Below are 19,132 nucleotides of genomic sequence, written 5' to 3'. Positions count from 1 at the left end.
GGCAGCTCTGAGCTGGGCCCAGTGTCGGTAGTGCCGGTGAGAAGGTACATTGGGCATCCAGCATGTTAAGGCTCACAGCGGTGACGTTTGGAAGCCCTCAAAGGCAGCCTGTGTGCCCACAGCAGCCTCCATCTCCTTCCTGCCACTGAGTGTGAGCTTACTTGGCAAGGCTACTACGCAGTACAGGAGTCTCTGCCTCCGTTTCCCCTTTTGTAAAGCAGGAATAAAGAGAGCGCCTGCCTCTCTGAGTTGTGAGAACTAGGTGCCTGGGTGCATGCATGCTGGTCTCTGTGGTCCGGGTGATGGACAGAACTGAATGGCAGGCCCACCTCCATAGAGTCCCCATGTAGCTCCTTTGGGGAGGAGAAAGGTACCGAGCTGGGCATGGGAGTTCCGTAAGCCCCCAGATCTCCCTGGCAAGGGTGGCAGTCTTCATCTGGCAGGGTATTTGCTGAGGGAGACATCCTCCCTACATTTGCAGGCACCCTGAGCCTGGTTTAGGAGACACTGTCTGTTACCTCCAGTGCTCAAGGGTTGCTTTAAGAACTAGACAGTGTCAGTCGTGGAGGAAGGACACCCATCAGAAATCATCATGGTTTGGGAAGCCGGAAGTCTGAGATCACGATGTTGGCAGGGTTGATATGATGATAGTCAGGAAGGCCATCTTCATGTGCCTCACGTGTGTGTAGTGGTTATGCTGGGGACAGAGTCATGCTAACCATGCACTGTGCCACTGGGTTCCACCCCAGCCCCAACATTGTTGTTTTTAAATCTTCAAAATTACATTTACTTTCAACCCACGTGTGTATTTGTGTCAGGTAGTGTTTCCTGTTCCTACATGTACCCAGTATTTCCTCCATGATGGATGCACAGTGTCTCTTCGGGTACCTGTGTCCAACATCCTGAAGTCGGAGGGGGTGTCAGTAATTCTAGGACACTTGGTCTCTGCTTGTTCACCTCAGAGAATGGAACACTGGGTCTTCAGAATGTTTGGATCAGTCTGTTCCTCCAGAGTTTGTACACTCCTTCCCTGATGCCCTTGCCCCTACCTGAGGCAGCCGTGCTAATTTCCAGACTGCACAGCGTGAGGTCATTCAGCCCCAGCCTACCCAGGTACTCACTCCCTTCCAAGTTGTAGGCTCCCAAAAGTCTTGCTTGCCAGTCAGTCAAGACTGGGCAGTGGGGGGCGGGGGAGTGGTGAGCAACCTGTGTGGAGGAGAGGTAGCTCCTTCCTCCTGCAGCTCAGAGATCTTGAGAGGGATTTGAGTGGGCCTTGGAGGACAATGTGGCCGTTTCCATATTGGATACTGTGGGAAGGAGCCATCTCCACGCAGGGGGCTGAGTGAAGTCTGTGGATGCGTGGGCGTGTGTGTGTGTTGTGTTGGCTAGCTGTGAGGGCCTCTGTCCATTCCGCCCAGGAGCTGGAGTTTACACTGAGGGCAAAGGGGCTTGACATTCTGCTGAAACCAGAGCATTGGCCTTTGTGTTGCTGGAGTATAGCATAGTCGTGTGCATGCTGCATGGTGAGATACAGACAGGGACGCCGGCCTAGCTGCTGCCTGCCTAGCCATGCTGCCCAGCAGGCCCCCCTCTGACAGCCTGTGCTGCCATTTGGCTGTGCATGACGTTTGGTGCTGCCAGCCACATTCTTGAACAAGTTTAATGACCCAAGCTGGGTGTCTACTCAGGAATGGAGTTGCCAGCGTGGGTCAGAAGTGATTGTTTATGTCACAAAGCTCAGCCCTGGCAGCAGTATCACCACTGTGGGGGAGGAGAAAGTGAGGAAGGCTCTCTCCCAGTACTGCAGCCTACCACTGCTGATAAACCTCACCCCCACACCCCCTCCCTCACCCCTGCATCAGGGACGGTTATCTTTAAAGCGCTGTTTGAGAGGTCGATAGCAGAATTTAAAAGTTAGCATGACTTGAAGTCAGATTGGAGAGGATAAGAGGTTAAATCTTGGTGGACAGAACAGGAAGTGGGCAGGAGAGGGGCAGGCCCGAGGGCCTCTGTAGGAGAGGTGGGAGTCTGGAGAGGGTGAGTTGAGACTCCAGTGTGAGCAATTGGCAGCCACAAGGTGGGTGGGATTCTGGGCATATTGATGAGCCCAGGGCATCAGTCAGCCCCAAGTGACTGTGGCATCAAGGACACCTAAAAGGAGCCTGGAGAGAGTGCCATTCTGGAGCTGGGTGATGAGTGAAGTCACCATTGTCCCCTTTGTCATCTGACTTGGTCTGCCCAGGGACAGTGTGCCCCACAGAAGCTGACATTGGCGTGGCTCTGGGGTTAGAAATATGAGCTCATGTGTTGGCATGGTTGGTATCCTCAGCCACCAACACGATGTTTTCCCTGTGCCACATAGTCACCACCCTCTGCACAGCTTGACCTCGTGTGTTTGTCAGATACCTGTCTTGTAGAATTGGGGCTCACTCACCCATGGCCTTCTTAACTCAGTCTCTCTTTGGGGACCCTTCTCTAAACATTTGTATCTGGAGGTCCTGGGAGTTAGGGCTGCAGTCTATCAATTTTGGGGACTAGGGACACAGTTCAGCTAGTCTGTTGACTTTGTCCCAACCTGCCTGCCTCTTGTCCTGTGATTCCTGTCATGATCAGTCATGCCTAAAATCTCATGGCCGGGGCTGGGAGTATATTCCAGCATAGAGCATTCTCCTAGCTTGTGTAAGGTGCTGGCTTCCGTCCTCACCAGTGAGTTCAGCCTCCAGCAAGGAGCTGGGACCATGGAATCAAGTCTCCTCTCCTCCCTCATGGGGCATGGCACGATGGGGAAGGTGGGCTGATTGTGGGAAGTAACTCCAGCCTTGAAAGAGAGGGGTTTAAAGGAGAGGAGACTCAAAGGGGAGAATGGGTCAGGACTTGAAGTGGGGCCATGGTGGAGTCATTAAGGAGACCAGCAGGAGCTAGGGGCAGAAAAAAGTGGAGAGTCAGGCTTGTTCTCTATGTATGTCCTTGGGCTGTCCTACATAGGGGAGGGGGCTGCAGACAGAGCTAGAAGAGCCCTTCATACATGGCAGGTCACTGAAGACTGAACCATGGCCAGCCTGCACTGAGCCATGGCGTACCACTGAGCTGTGACAGGGGGAGGATGGAACTTGGTCAGGAGTTCCTGGCACTGAGACAGGGAGTGTAAGGGAGAGGGGGGTTTGTTCTGACTTGGGCCTAGTAGAAGTGCCACACTCTCCTTGTGTGTGGCAGGAGAATGCACACCCAGGAGAAGGCTGTGGGGAAGGCAGAGGAAAGTAGATGAGGGGGAGGCGGAAGAGGGAGGGGGAGGCAGAGGAGGGTGGGGTGAGGGGGAGGCAGAGGAGGGTGGGGTGAGGGGGAGGCAGAGGAGGATGGGGGGAGGGGGAGGCAGAGGAGAGGAGGGGGAGGGGGGAGAGGCAGAGGAGGGTGGGTGAGGGCTGGAGCACGGAAAGGATGGGGTGTGACAGACAGCCCTGGCCAGGGGCAGGAGTATGTGTGCAATGGTGTGTGTGGTATGTGCCCCAGGGGTGCACAGGGCTGATAGATGGCTGCTCACAGGCCTGAGGCCCCTGCTCCAGCAAAGGGGGAGGCAGTAGCTGGACTGATAAGGAAGGTCCCTGCAGGTGGGCCTCTGTCTCCAACATAGTCCTTTATCTTAGAGAAGGAGAAAGCTTATATTTCTTAAAGGGCTAATGTCATTATTATAGAAGATCCAAACAAGTGGGTCAATTTGGTCAAATCCAAAAGCATTTTCTAGAGGAAATAAAAGTTATGAATACAATAAAATGTTCAGACTTTGCACTAAAAGCTATGCATGCGGAGACCACATTTTGCTCCTCTGCACTCAAGAGACACAGGGGTAAGACTGACATGTAGAACCTCCGACTGGTCCTTTCCCTCCACACCCCCAAGAGTACTGCTGCCTGGGGGTGACTCCTGCCCTCCCACAGGTGATGTGTTTGTGCACCGTTAGCTGCTGTTACCTGGGGAAATGAGGCCTAGACCTAGAGCCCTGCAACCTTAAGACCTTATTCCATGGAGGTCATACTCCAGTCAGGTCAGTGGGTGTTTGGAACTCATCTCCTTGTTCTCTCCCTTCCAGCACTGGCCAGTGTTCCAGGAGGTTAAAGACCTGCTGACGTTGGTGCCGCCTCTGGTGGGTCTGAAGGGAAACCTGGAGATGACACTGGCGTCTCGACTCTCTACGTCTGTAAGTGGCAGGTGGCTGTCTCGGGGACAGGATATTCCTTCTTTTGGCCTCTTGGCAGTCCGCATCCACACAGGTGTTGTTCGCCTGGGGTGTCTCTCACAGGCTGTCCAGGTCTCTCCTCCCTGTTGTACTGTTTTCTGTTTCCTATGGCTGCCCTGAGATGGTGAGGGACCAGCACAATGCCCTAGAGCCTTCACTTCGCCTCAGCCTCGGTGCCAGTTGACCATGCTGCTGCCTGGCCCTGGACCACCCTCCCTGGAACACACCCACAGAAGCTTCAGTAGGCAGTACAGGTTCAAGGGAGGATTCTGGGGGAGGAAACAGAGAGAGGTTTTCAGCTGCCCATCCACCACCTCCATTCTTCAGGCCCTTGCTGTCTTCTGTCATGGCTGTCTACCCTTGGCTCTGTAGCCAACACAGGCCCTGCCTCGGCCATGCGTATCCCAGACACCCAGGCATGGCAGGTGGATGGTTTTCTTTCTCTCTAGTTAACGTAAAAGGTTTCCCCTCCCTCTCTCCAACGGCCATTTGACATCCAGCATGTGAAAAGGGCAGTAGCCAGAGGAAATATATTGTGTTCAAGGGCCTGAAAGTCCCAAAGCTGATGGACGACCAGGGACGAAGGCGTCAGTGTCCACTGTTCACTGTGGATGTCAGCATCTCTATATTTATAGTGCTGTTTCTCCACTAAAGAGGCCAGAGGAGCTGAAGAGATGGCTCGATGCTCTTCCAGAGGACCCGGGTTTGGTTCCTGGCACCCACAGGGAAACTCATAACCATCTGTAATAATTCAAGTCCTAGGGAGTCTGACACCCTCCTCTGGCCTTCACAGCCACTACACATACATGGGACACAGACATAACATAGGCAAAACAGCCATACACAGAAATCTAAAATAAACAAAACCTGGGGAGGAAAAAAGTCCAGGTCAGTTCATAAAAGGTGGAGTGTACATGTGGCAGGAGAGCCGGCTCGGCCGCTAAGAGGACCCATGTCTGGTTCCCAGCACCCAGACTGGGCGGCTGAACTCACATGTGCACCTACTCACACACATACATACACATGTGCACCTACTCACACACATACATACACATGTGCACCTACTCACACACATACACACACAATTAAAAAGAAACAAATCTTAAGTGGGGGTGGGTCACTGTCTGCGAAGCTGAGTGGCATAATCTGTTCTGAGTTCTGATTTGTTTCCTGAGAGAGAGAGGCTGGCTATGCCCGGAAGGACTGGCTTCTCCAGCCCGGCCAGACTGATGATACCTTTATCCCTGTGTGGTAGGCCAACACCGGACAAATCGACGACCCCCAGGAGAGGTACAAAATCATCAGCAGCAACCTCGCTGTGGTTCAGGTGAGTGTTGGAGCACCCATCAGTGCCTCGCCTTCTCCTTCCCCTGTGGGTCCACAGCTTTTCTGGGCAGGAAGAGGGAGGCCATGTGAGCCGTGCCCTGTACTTTGGTGGACTTGGAGGACAAGTGTCTATGCGTCCACACATCTGTCCACCAGACCATATCTGTGGCATAGGGAAGATTGTCACCATACCTGCCTGGAGATGCCATCAGGTCTGTGGTCCCTGCAGCTTCCGTACTCTCTGCCGTCTAAGCCAAATCTTGGGGGATCTGATTACTCAATATTTGCCACACCCTACATTTGCTAGTGGCCTTCTTCCCATACTGAAACCAACACCCTGTTTGCCTGGGTCACTAGTGCTTCTGAGATGGACACACCCAAGTTCACTTTCTTCCAGCCACCTCAATCTTTCTGGAACCTGAAGCGCTTTCCCACCTGGAATTTCCCCCCATTAGCCCTGCTCTTGCCACTTAACCTGTGCTATCTCAGCCTGCAAGAGGCCTTCATGCTCCTTCCATACCAGGCCCTCTATGGGCTCAGTTCTATCTAGGCCCTTTTCACAGTAAGCTGAAGAAGGGGTACCCAAGGCAGGAACAGATGGAGGCAAGACAGACTCAGGCAAGAAGGAAGGTTGGACATCCAGCTGGCTCTGTAGGGATTGTGGTCCAGGGCCTCTGAGCTTTTCTGGTGGGCAGCCCCTGCTAGCACAAGGAATATGGACTGAGGTCAGGCTCGCCAGGGCTGTGTGTCCTTGTCCATTAGTAACCCCTGTTCTTCCTGTCATTTGGGTCAGAACCCTGCCCCTCCCAGAGGCATCCCCTAAACGGCAAGTTAGACTGGCTTCATCATTCCTCCTTTGCACTCGGTTCTGCTGGACACCAGTCTGGCCCACTGCGGGGAAGCATGCTGCCTGGGACCCCTTCTGTCTTAGTCAGGTTTCTGTTGCTGCGAGAAAGACTATGATGAAAAGTAACACGAGGAAGAAAGGTTTAGTTCATCTTACTGTTTACAGACCATCACTGAGGGAAGTCGGGACATGAACTCGAGGCAGGAACCTGGAGGCAGGAACTGAAGCAGAGATCATGGAAGAGCCCTACTTAGTGGCTTGCCCGGCCTGATTTCTTATCCAACCCTTCCCAGGTGTGGCACCGCCCACAATGGGCTGGGCCCTCCCACCTCAATCATTAATGAAGAAAATGCCCCCACAGTCTTGCCTACAGTCTCCTCTGACAGAGAAGGCATTTTCTCAGCTGAGGGTCCTGTCTTTGTCCTGTTCTATTGCTATGAAACGTCACCACAACCAAGGCAACTCTTACAAAAGAAAGCATGTCATTGGGACTTGCACCCTCTCCTTCTCAGGTACAGGGTCTGTGCCACCCTTCAGTCCTCTCCCTTTTGGGATGTGCTGCCTACTGTACTTAGAGGCTTAGTTCATTCTTATTATGGCAGGGAGTAGGGGCACACAGGAAGACACTGTGCTGGAGAAGTAGACCACACCTCCTGATCATCCTAATCCTACCAGAGAGTTCCATTTCCTGGTGCCTGAGCCTGTGAGGTCATTCTTGCTCATCCCACCACTGTTTTCTTTCCCATTTGACTTTAGCTTGTGTTGACAAAAACACTAACCCGGCCCCAACTTGCTCTGCTTTGCTTCCTGGCTGTGAGGGGAACTAACTGCTTTGCATCCTCCGTGATGCTGCCTCGCCACAGGCCCAGAGCAATGGGGTCAGCATACCACAGACTGATGTCTCTAAGACTGTGAGCCAAAGCAAACCTCCTCTCTTTCTAAGTTGGTTGTCTTGAGGAGTTCGTTACAGCTGATGAAAAGTTAACTGCCATTTGGCCATTTCCCAGCTGCCCTCTTCTGCTGTCTCCCCTAAGTCTCATGTCTCATCACTGTGATCCCCTCGCTATGATCCTGTCACTATGATCCTGTCACTGTGAAGACTCTTCCCTCTGAGTAGCATTTGAATGGAGCCCTGCTTCTCTCCTCCTCCCCCCTGCTGATGCCCGTAGACCTGATGCCCATTGCAACTGCTTCTGTCTCTGTGTTAAGCCAGCAGATGCCTCCTCCTCTTGGTTCTGCAGTTCCTCTGTGTAGATGAGCCCTGTGTCCCTCACCAACCCCACATCCAGCCACAGTATCTCTCTCTTGCCACCTTTACAGCATGCAGCTGTCTGCTCTTGGGACATCTCTCCTCCATGCGTGCTGTTCTAAAGCACATTGGACACTCACTCTAGTCTAAGCGCTGTGCTGCCCCAGTTTTCTCCCTCTTAAGTGGTGTGTGTGTGTGTGTGTGTCTGTGTGTGTGTGTCTGTGTGTCTGTGTGTGTGTGCATGCGCGTGTGTATAGTCCTCCAACACTTGCCCTCTTGGTTACAGTGAATGTGCCTCCCACCTTACTGTTCCGGTTCAGGCCTGTCTTGGCCGCTCTTTCCTTCTGTACCTGGGCTGAGTCTTATGGGCCAGAACTAAGCCTGTCGCTGAGTAGCTGGGAGATTAAAGTAGTATTCAGAGTCATAGCAGGAGGTCGAGTAAAGAGGTGACAAATGCCCAGTACTGGGCATGCCACTCCTGCCTTTCTAGAACCTTCCACACAGAGAGCTTCAGGACTTATGAAGCCTTCCTGGGCCTGGCTAGACTTTCATTGTAGTTGGATTTCTCTTTGGGCCACCAGCTCACAAATAATGACATGGAACTTCTTATTAATTATGAAAACTCAGCCTATAGCTTAGGCTTATTCCTAACCAGCTCTTATAATTGCTAACCCATTTATATTAATCTATGCTCTGTCATGTGGCATTACTTCTCTTCCATCTTCCACCTTCTTGTTTCCTCTTCATGTCTCCTGGCATCTCCCGTGTACCTAGATTCCTGCTTCTCTTCCTTTCTCTCCCTGGAAGTCCCGCCTACACCTCCTGCTTAGGTATTGGCTGTTCAGCTTTTTATTACACCAGTCACAGCAATACACCTTCACAGTGTGCAAATATCCCACAGCAGTGCATGCTGCCTCAAATGTAGCTTGCATATGACTTTACTTCCTCCATTTTAAAAGGGCTTAACTTTGAGTCATAAGTCATCGGGTAAATTTCAAAGCTTGAGTTTTAAAAAAACTTCAACATGTTCTGTCATTTAAATGTGAAACCAAGGGTGAAGTTTTAAATTAATTTTCAGAATCATTTGACACTTTCTCTGTGTTCAGTGTACCTTGCTCATATCCACTTATTCTACCCACGCCTCCTGAGCAACAACCCACACAGACCCTCCCATCCCCATGTCCTCCCCGGTTTTTGTGGTAACCCACTGAGTCCAGTTAGTGCTGACTGATCCTGTCGGCTGGATCTTGTTACCTGGGTTCCTGAGAGTGATGGTCAGGTCGTGCCCAGAAGGTGGCAGTTCACAGCACTTGTTCCGTCCGTCTGGTCTGATGTTCTTTCTGCCACCTCTTCTCTAATGTTCCCTGAGCCTTGGGGAGGCTGATGTTGGTGTCTTGGATAGGGCTGAGCACTGAACAGTCATTTATTCTCAACATGATTCTTTTTTTAAATTTTTAATTTTATGTATATTGGTATTTTGTCTGCATGGATGTCTGCGTGCTATGTGCATGCCTGGTATCCAGAGAGACCAGAAGAGGGCATCAGATCCCCTGGGACTGGATTTTACAGATGGTTGTGAATAACACAAGGGTTGCAGGAATTGAACCTGGGTCCTCTGCAAGAGTGCAAGTGCTTTTAACTGCTCTTAGTCATCTCTCCAGCCGCTCAGTGTGGAGTTGTGTAGCTTATCGTGGTGTGTGGGGACTCCCCAGCGAGACTGAGGGCGCCACTGAGCAGCCAGCCCCTCACTCCCTTGCTGTCCCAGGAGCGAGAGCCTCAGTTCTCCCTAGTTCCTAACTGATACTGGCATGGCCACATTCTCCTTTATAGTAAGGCTTATTGTCTGTCTGTCTGTCTGGCTGTCTGCCTGTCTGTCTGTCTGAACTGGAACTAGAACCCAGAGTCTCAACACGAACTGGATCAGCACTCTGTGACTGAACCATGTGACCTTCTAAACAGTTTTAAGCTTAGATTTTCCCCCATCTGGGAAAAAGCAAAACATCCCACAAAATAGTCAGGCTGTTGGCTGTTGAGTAACTGGTACCGCAGTGGCATGTGGGTGGCCGCATCACTGGCTGCTCCATGCTTCACCAGCATGGAAGGTTCCCCTTCAAACTGCCTGTGCTCCCCATCTGTATGTACGCACCCACAGAGAACTCTTGACTCATGGGCGTGGAGTTCTTTTCTATGGCTCTCACCCTGTGATGGCTTAGGCTTGCTGAGCAGCCTAGCTAGAGCAGCCTGTGAACGACCCCCAGCCACTCCCGTCTATCCTACTGTTACCCCAACTGTTCACACATGCAAACACTTCTCTGGAAAAGATGCTATGCCCCCAACCCACCCCCAACTCCCATCCTGGTTTCTCCCACCATCAGCGAACGAGAATCAGCTTCCATGTACTCGTCAGTACGTTCCGCCTGTGGCCACCTTTTGCGTGGCAGTCTTACCTGGTGTGTGAATGTGTTTTCCTTCACTGTGACGGAGTTCCTGAGACAGTCTACTTGTGTGGAGGGAAGGCTGGCCGTGGCTCACTGATTCCTAGCTTCCTGTTGCTGTGGGGCCCATGGTGATGCATGACGGAGCAAAGCTAGCGCATGATATCCAGGAACCAATTAGGATGGAGGGGCTGGGGCCCCACAGTCTCTTGAGGGCACTCTTCCAGGGACCTAGGATCACCCAGGAAACTGCCTCTTCATGGTCCACACAGTTTCCTATAGCTGTCTTAAAGCATGGGCCTCTGAGGATGTTCTGAATTCAAGCTAACAGCGCAAGGCCTGAAGGATAAGCAGGTCACCAGGGAGTCGCCGTTCACCACCTGTGTGTGAGCAGTACCAGGTGCCGGGCCATCTCCTCCATGCTTCGTGTCATAATCTACTGAGACTCTTCATGAAAACTAGGGGGTCAGTCATTTTCTCCATGATGCCCTGGTATCTATCATATAGGAACCCATATAAATTGCATATATAATACACTATATATAGATGCTTTTTTCTGTACTGGCAGCTGAACCACATACATCGAGGTGAAAGCTCCACTCCCCAGCTGTATCCCTGCTTTTGTTTATTTACTTTGTTTTTAGACCAGGGCTTGCTAAGTTGCCCAGGCTGGCTTTGAACCCACTCTGTGGCCCAGGCAGGCCTTGGGCTGTGACCTTACCTCAGCTTCCAGAGTAGCAGGTATTGTAGGTGTGTGTTACCATGTTTGGCTTTGTGTTTTTCTTTATTGATTTTATGTTGTATCTTTAAAAGGAGGCCTTTGCTGGTCAGAGATATTTTTAAACATTTATTTTGTTTTTGCTAGGTCTCCGAGTATAATAGCTCAGCCAACTTTGCTGTCTTAATCCTTCTGCCATGGTTCTAATTGTGGGAAGAGCATGTACAAACCATGCCAGGCTGTAAAACTCTTAAACAGACTATTGTATATCCTTTTATTTCACGCCTTTGGGTTTATTGTTTAAGGGTGTGAAGCAGGGCGGGGGAGTCCACCCTTCTGGTCATTGTCACTTGATTTCCCTTGTCCAAGCTATTTAATATTCGTCCGCTGAGGTCATATATCCAGGATATCCCTCTTCATCCCCTCTCTGCTAGCCTCGTTTAACAGTGCAGTTTCCTGTGCTCACTTTCTGGGCTCCCTTCTGTCTTGTGGCTCCGTCTGTCTCTTTATGGCAGTGCTGTATTGCTTTTTTCTCTCCAGCTTTATAGCACCTTTCAGTTGATACTTACAATGTCTCTGACATACACCAGTAATTCCCCCGGGCCTCTTCCACTAGCTGTCTTGGCTCTGCACATGTGCTTACTCATCTCTGTGGCCTTTTGAGCAAGTCGTCAGTCACCGTAAGAATCTTGTGCGGAATGACATTGGTTATGGGGACTCTGTTGGGATGACATTGGTTATGGGGACTCTGTTGGGATGACATTGGTTCTGGGTGCTCTTTTTGGGATGGCATTGGTTCTGGGTGCTCTGGTTGGGATGGCATTGGTTATAGGGGCTCTGGTTGGGATGGCATTGGTTCTGGGTGCTCTTTTTGGGATGGCATTGGTTCTGGGTGCTCTGGTTGGGATGGCATTGGTTATAGGGGCTCTGGTTGGGATGGCATTGGTTATGGGGGCTCTGGTTGGGATGACATTGGTTATGGGGACTCTGTTGGGATGGAATTGGTTCTGGGGGCTCTGGTTGGGATGGAATTGGTTCTGGGGGCTCTGGTTGGGATGACATTGGTTCTGGGGGCTCTGGTTGGGATGACATTGGTTATGGGGGCTCTGGTTGGGATGGCATTGTTTAACTTGGGATTCTTGTTATACTCACTGCACAAGCAGAGACCTGAGTTGGGTCTCCATGACTGGCATACAAAGCTAGATGTGGGCTGTGCTCTTGAAGTCCCAGCACTGGGGAGGCAGAGACGGGAAGATCCCTGGGGCCTGCTGGCCAGCGGCCTTATGTAAAAGCAGCCCCAGGTCCATGACTTAAAAATTAAGGGGTGGGGGATCACAAGATGACTCAGCTGGTAGGGGCACTTGCTGTCCAGCTCGATGACCTGAGTTCAGTCCCTGGGACCCACATGGTGAAGGAAAGAACCAACTCCTACAAATTGTCTCTGACCTCCACGCATGCATGTGTGCCCCTCACCTGCTACACACAAAATAAATAAATGCAAACCTCAAATCTGGGTCAATGAGATGACTTAGCAGGTAAAGGCACCTGTAGCCAAGCCTGAGGACCTGATTTGGTCCCAGAAACCCAAATGTGGAAGGAGAGGGCTGACTCCCGCAGGTTGTCCTCTCCCCTCCACGTGCCCCAGACCCTCTTACAGAAAAGTGAAAAGTATAAAGTGGACAACTCCTGGAGAGCAACACCCGGAACTCCATCTTCCCACACATACCAGATTCTCTTGTCTATAGGCATTACAGGGCTCTACCTGTGTTCCTTCATCCTTTGGTCATGGGCACTGTTCCATACAGACATTTTGAATTGGGGGTCCTAATGCTGGCTTATACAGACCTGGACTGTAGGTGCTGAGGGACTTAGTGGCCTCCTGCTTCAGAGGCAGTCACTGTAATGAGAACATGAGCCGGGGACAGGACAGTTGGGGTGTGAGGCAGGCATATGAGCTATTGCTGTGGGCCTGAGGCTATCATAGGAGAGAGAGGCCAGTCAGCGACTACTGTCTGGGTTGTAGAGTATGTACCTGGGCCAGTTGAGCACGGAGCTCTGAGCCAGAGACAGGTGTCCCTCTAAGACCTTGCTATCCGCTTGCAGGTGGCACCTCAATGGGACAAAGGTAGACAGGGCGGCTCTCCTTGGAGTCACCTTGGAGGGAAGTGCTGAGTGCCAGCGTGGTCCAGGGTTAAGGGTATAAGGTAGTAATGAGGGCCTCGTTTGGTCCTTGAGGTGATCAAGAGTCAGAAGATCAGAGAGGGTGGCAGTGGTTAGGGACCCTTCTTATGGGTCTGATTTTTGTCTTGGCAGGTGCAGGCCACTGTCGTGGGGCTCCTGGCTGCACTGGCCTCCCTGCTGCTTGGTGCGGTGTCCCGAGAGGAGTTGAATTGGGCTAAGGTGGCATTGCTGTGCACAAGCAGCGTCATCACTGCCTTCCTTGCCGCCTTGGCCCTAGGTGAGCCATGTCCCATGTGTCCCCAAGTCGAGACCCACTTCTCTGCTGTTCTGTTAAGGTTCCCGGAGAGGTGAACCATGCAGCAGTGGCACTGGTGTGGAACTTCAGGGGTCTGGAAGTGGGTGGGAAGAGCTTGCTAGGTCGCCAGTCTGCCCTGTGTCCTCTCAAAGGGGTGTGTGTGTGTGTGTGTACGCATGTATACACATGTGTGCAGAGAGTTTACATGCCTGAGGGAGTGCTGTTGTCCAGTGTGTGCGTGTATGTATGCATATGTGTATGAGTGCATGTATGCATGTGTGTGTTCAGAGAGTATATACATGCCTGAGGCAGCTCTGTTGTCCAAGATGTGCTTGTGAGTGTATATGTGTGTATATGTGTGTGTGAGTGTATGTATGTGTGCACATGTGTGTATGTGTGCAGAGAGGGTGTGCATGCCTGAGAGAGCTCCGTTGTCCCTACCCTCAGCCTTGACAGACTTGAGTTTATCACTCCTTGCTGAGGTCAGAAACCTGAGCATGGCAGCTTTCTTCATCTAGTGTGTTGGCCTCTACATGTGTCAAGAGTGTGACTACAGGGCCATGTGCAAATTGGCTCACAATTATAACAAGCCACCTACCTCAGCTTCCCGGGATTACAAGCATGCATAATTGTTTTTAATAAGCATTCCCAAAGCAGTGGTGTTCTTCACAGGGCTTCAGTGGTACCTGCGCCACCCATTGGCTCAACTGTGTAACTTCAGGCCCACTTGGAGGGGTCTGGTCTGATCACACATTGGCACAATGTGGCAAGATGTGGCAGCATTAGGACAGTCTTGAGAATGAATGTAGTCATTTTTATTTTTAATTCTGTTCATTTTGTGGTGCTAGGGACCAAACCCAGGGCCTTACTGTCACTATTTTTAGGGTCACAGGATTCTAACAGCCAAGATACAGAATGTTTTGAAGAACTGGGGGTGGGAGATGGGGAAAATCCTGTGAAGTAGGCTAAGCCCTGCTAGTAAAAAGGATCTTGCAAGACTAAAGGGCAGGTGCCCTCAGAGAGAACAGAGAGTCCTGGGGCTGAGATCCTGGAAATGGGCTCTCTCATCTCCCAGGTAAGCCATGAAGCCCATTGCTGTCTGCATTTCAGAGTCACAGGGATGGCATAGCGGGGCCCCTGAGATAAGGGACCCCAGGGTAGCTCTGATATCTGGCTGAGCCCTCCACCGCATAGCCATCTGCCCTCCCTCCCCATCCTCCACATCAGCGGCTCAGAGGACCCAGCAGGTACTGGTGGCTAGGTCCCTCTGCCCCTGAGGCTCTTGTTGCTTAGAGCATCCTTGGAGCAGCCCTCCATGCAGCAGAGGCTCTGAGTACTGTGTGGCTCTAGTTCCAGGTGGTTTGCGAGGCCAGGGGCTGCCTGCCTGCTCAGGTATGGCTTCAGGGTTTCCAGGTCCCAGCCAGTGACAGAAACTCAGGGAGGTGGGCAGCTTGCTGAGCATCCAGACTTTGAGAGATATAGCTATTTATTGAGTTTCTGACCACCTGCTTGACCCTTCCCAGGGCCCCTAACCCCATCTCACTACCACTGCTCCCTGGGCCTTCCCTCTTTTTGCTGCAGGAATTCTAATGATCTGCATAGTGGTTGGTGCCCGGAAGTTCGGGGTCAACCCTGATAACATCGCCACGCCCATTGCAGCCAGCCTGGGAGACCTCATCACACTATCCATCCTGGCCCTGATAAGCAGCTTTTTCTACAGGCACAGAGGTAGGGAAGGCACCAAGGAGGAACCTACGCAGATCACCCCAGCCTGGGTGGGAACTGTAGCATCATCCCCAAAGAAAGGAGCTTGGGTGCTGTGGAGCCCAAGCCTGCAGATGGGGTTGGGGGTAGGGGTGGGGTAGTGGGAGGTGGGTGCCTGGGGTGGGGGTAGGGGTGGGGGAGTGGGAGGTGGGTATCTGGGGTGGGAGTAGGGGTGGGGGAGTGGGTGGTGGGTACCTGGGGTGGGGGAGTGGGAGGTGGGTATCTGGGGTGGGGGTAGGGGTGGGGGAGTGGGAGGTGGGTACCTGGGGTGGGGATGGGGGAGTGGGAGGTGGGTACCTGAGGTGGGAGTGGGGATGGGGGAGTGGGAGGCGGGTACCTGGAGTCACTCAGCACGTCCAGGATGGCTGGGGAAACTGAGTGTGGAGGTAGATGAGCAGCTCAGGTCTACAGACGTGGGGCTGTCAGTTTCCACCCCCCCTCCCCCCTGGCTGTTCCGGTGAAGGATGTGTCTGTCCTTGAGGATGCAGCCAGTGGTGGTGAGCGTGTTGTGTCAGTCGCTAGAGGAAATATCTGGCACAGCTCAGTGCCCTGTGGGAAGAAGGATTCGGAGGCCTGAGAAATAATCAGTGGATGCAGATAGAACCGCTCAGTGTGACCTTCATTGTACACTCGGGACACCTCCATCCAGTCTGGACTGAGTTCTGTCCTATTAGGTGACAGCGAGGAGCCTCGGAATCAGATAAGATGACCTAGTTGTGTACTTTCAGGCCGCACTGAGTTTCAAACAAGATTTGCATGGAAGTTAGTTATGTTTTGCAAAGCAAATAAGAGCACCATCCCCTTCCCCTCTCAGGGAAACAGCGGGCATGGCCCCAGGAGACAGGTCTTCACTGACTGGGGAGAGTTAGCTCACAACTGCCAGGAGCCGTGAGGAAGAGACATGGATGTGCAGTGGGAGCTGGATGGCTCCTCTCAGAAGTTATGGGAAATGTGACCGCCCTCCCAAGTGTTAGGAGACAGTTCCCCAGGCTACTGTGTCCTGAGTGTTAGTGACCTGCCTTCCAGCTCTGGAGATGGTACAGAAGCTAGCCATGTTTACCACAAAGCACTTTGTTTATAACTAACGTGGAGCACCCGTGACAGACAGAGAGACCACAGTTGTGTGCTGTGGAGAATGAGGAGAGGGTGTTCCCAACAATGCCACCCAGAGAAGGAGAGTGAAACACAGACCATGCATGCCTGCATGGCCACCAGGCATTGAGACTGCTCAGGAGGGTAGGAACAGGATGAAAAGATGATGCTAGAGCAGGATGAGACAGGAGACTCAGTCAGGAGAAAGCTTTCTCTTGATTCTGCCCTACAACTATGTGCCCTGGTAGCGGCCTCTTTGCTCTTCTGGGTTATTTTGGCACCTCCAAGCAGGGCAGTGGAAAATTGTTACACATGCAAGGCTGCCACCTGCCCAGACCCTGTCCTAGTTCTATTTATTATAACACTGGGTAGGGAAGCCTGATCGAGGTTCTTGATGATTGCCAGGACATCAGAGAAGTGAAGGGACATGGCAGGGCAGAGAGGAGCTTTCCTGGTTGCTTAGCAGCTACTCTCTGGCAAGGGTGGTAGGACAAATGCCTCGGTTCCAGACTTCACCTCTTGACTGTGAAAGACCACACCCCAACCAGCTTCTGTGTGCCAGCCTTGGCCACACGAGCTATGTATGTCTGCTTTTCCTCAGACACATGGTATCTGACGCCACTGGTCTGTGTCGGCTTCATGGCTCTCACCCCTCTGTGGATCTTCATCGCCAAGCAGAACCCACCCATCATGAAGATCCTGAAGTATGGGTGGTTCCCCATCATCCTGGCTATGGTCATCAGCAGGTGAGCAGCGTGGAACAATGACCCTCTGTTCTGTGAGGGGAATGGCTGAAGGAAAGGACTTCAGGGAGGGAAGGTTGATTTTGCTCACTGTTTCAGGGGGTTCAGATCACTTGGCCACATGCCCTTGTGGCCCTGGGAGCCTATCATGAAGAAGTGCTGTTCACTTCGGAAGTGACCAGGATACAGGAAAAGGCCAAGATGCAGCCTCCAGGGAGTCACATCCCTAGGGACCGCCTCCTTCTAACTAGGTCCCGCCTCCTGCCTTTCATCACTTTCCAACAATGCCAGAAGATTACTGATCCACCCACCAAGCTCTGATGAGATGTCTCTGGAATGCCTGACAGACTCATGCAGTATTGATCACCTAGGGATCTGATCTGTTCAAGCCAACAGTCAAGATTAACCATCATAGACCAGGCAAGGTACCACACACCTTCAATCCCAGAGCTCTGGACGCACAGGCAAGTCTAAGGCCAGGCCTGGTCTACATATTGAGTTCAAGGCTGGTCAAGGCTTCATAGTGAGACCTTTAAAAAAAAAAAGCTATGACAATCTACCCCTTGTCAAGTTTACAAACAGACAAATCACTTCAAGCCATAGCATCCCACTGTCCCTCCCTAAAGTTCACCGCTGCCTTACACTGCAGAATGTGTGATAAAGGGAGTCAAAGGATACTTGACCATTTATTATAAAGCAAAATCTATGCAGATATCACAAGAAAGAATGGGGAATCCTAAATGGGTCACCCGCTGCTGCATCCCCAGCTTGTTCTAGGTCCGAAAAGACCACACATCCCTTCACCGGGCCATTCCTAATGAAAACCACGCTTCTTGAATCAAAACGCTGCCCCCTACTGGCTAGCAGACTGGTGACAGAAATTCCGTAACAAATGTGTGCAGTTTAACTTGAAGCCTCCCCACAGTGCTAACAGTTCCCACATCAAGCAGCAGTCTGAGCTCAGGGTCTTCTGAGACGCTAGACTCTGTATGGTTAAAGACAAGTTGTGTGCTCCCAACACACAGTGGCTCAGAGAAAGCATCATTTCCATTGCAGAAGGTGGTAAGGAGCCAAAGTAAGACCGCAGCACGGCAAGGCAAACATTAAATCTGTAGCCGCATGTCTGGCATCTGGGACCCACAGTGCCGTGATACCAGCCTTGGTGGGCTTGGGAAGTTCAGCCTCTATGGTCTTTCTGTCACCTGCCCACAGAGCCTCCTACACTTGCATGCTGCATGCTTGCAAGCCAGTACTGTGTGTTCCACACCAAAGTCTGCCACTAGCTCAAGCAGTATCATTTGGACCAGGTGTCCAGCAGCCTCTGGGCACCTGGGTGGCTCAGCTCACAAAGACACTTCCCTGGCTGGGCCTGCATAAGCAAGGGAGCCTCTGAGGTCTTCTTCTCAAGGAACTGCCATCCAAATGATTTTGTAATTGCACATCTTGGAGCCCAGGATGGGTAGGGTGTGGCCAGTTGAAAGTGTTTGGCTTCTCTCGACTGTCACTAATCTCTTCGACAGCCACATCCTCCGTTGGCAGCTTTTCTGGAGTTGCAGATGGCCTCCCAGGTCCTTCTAATTTGCTTTCTGCTTCCATTTCTACTGTAAATCCAACTAAAGGTAGCAAAAATTACTGCACCACAGCCTGAGTGCTGTGCCATGCCTCAGCATTGCCACCAAATAAGTTATTTATAGCTAGCCCCACCACTTTCAGGGCATAAACAAAACTTACCCCCTTAGTACATGAATACTTTTATTTTTCTCAAATTTACCTCTCAGTCTTCCACTTCCAACTCCTCTAGGAGTTTCTTCCATCCCTGTCCTCCATAGATGGGTTGATGGATGGATGAATGGGTGGATGGATGGATGGATGGATAACTAGGTAAATGGATGGATGGATGAGATATCCATCTCTATGTAATCTACTGAGCCCAGTTAGTGCTACCTACTTGCAAGTCGGTGTAGGGATCCACTGCAGCATGGGCAGCCTACCAGGGATCCCAGCCTGGAAGAAAACTTTCTGTTCCTCTGCAGCCATTGATGGCCTGTGACTTCTCAGCTAAAAGTGGGCCTTGTGAGTCACCCCTAGCCATGCTAAAATATTGCTGCGAAATTCTTTGTCAGCATATACCATGAATGACTCCCAACTCAATTCCCAATAGAGCCCTCATTCCTGTCCAAAGCCTCATGGGAGCCAGGCCTTCACTATCCAGGTTCCTGCTACCACTCTGGTCTTCCACTAATTCCACTTA

General features: G+C 51.7%; 1 protein-coding gene across 3 annotated transcripts in view; it reads left to right on the top strand.

The window, feature by feature from the left end:
* The window catches only part of Slc41a3 (solute carrier family 41 member 3), a 44,079-nt gene that overhangs the window by 14,419 nt on the left and 10,528 nt on the right, over positions 1 to 19,132 (top strand). For all 3 annotated transcript variants that reach the window (XM_048416489.3, XM_048416495.3, XM_048416491.3), the window contains 5 exons: positions 4,085 to 4,192; positions 5,487 to 5,558; positions 13,120 to 13,264; positions 14,864 to 15,010; positions 16,740 to 16,884. In XM_048416489.3, coding sequence (XP_048272446.1) covers positions 4,085 to 4,192; positions 5,487 to 5,558; positions 13,120 to 13,264; positions 14,864 to 15,010; positions 16,740 to 16,884 — 617 coding nt within the window. The remainder of the gene's footprint in view (positions 1 to 4,084; positions 4,193 to 5,486; positions 5,559 to 13,119; positions 13,265 to 14,863; positions 15,011 to 16,739; positions 16,885 to 19,132) is intronic.

Source organism: Myodes glareolus, chromosome 6 (assembly GCF_982192425.1).
Source record: "Myodes glareolus chromosome 6, mMyoGla1.1, whole genome shotgun sequence".
NCBI lineage: Eukaryota > Metazoa > Chordata > Mammalia > Rodentia > Cricetidae > Myodes > Myodes glareolus.
Note: the sequence above shows the minus strand (reverse complement) of the source record. Positions and strands in the feature narration are given on the sequence as shown.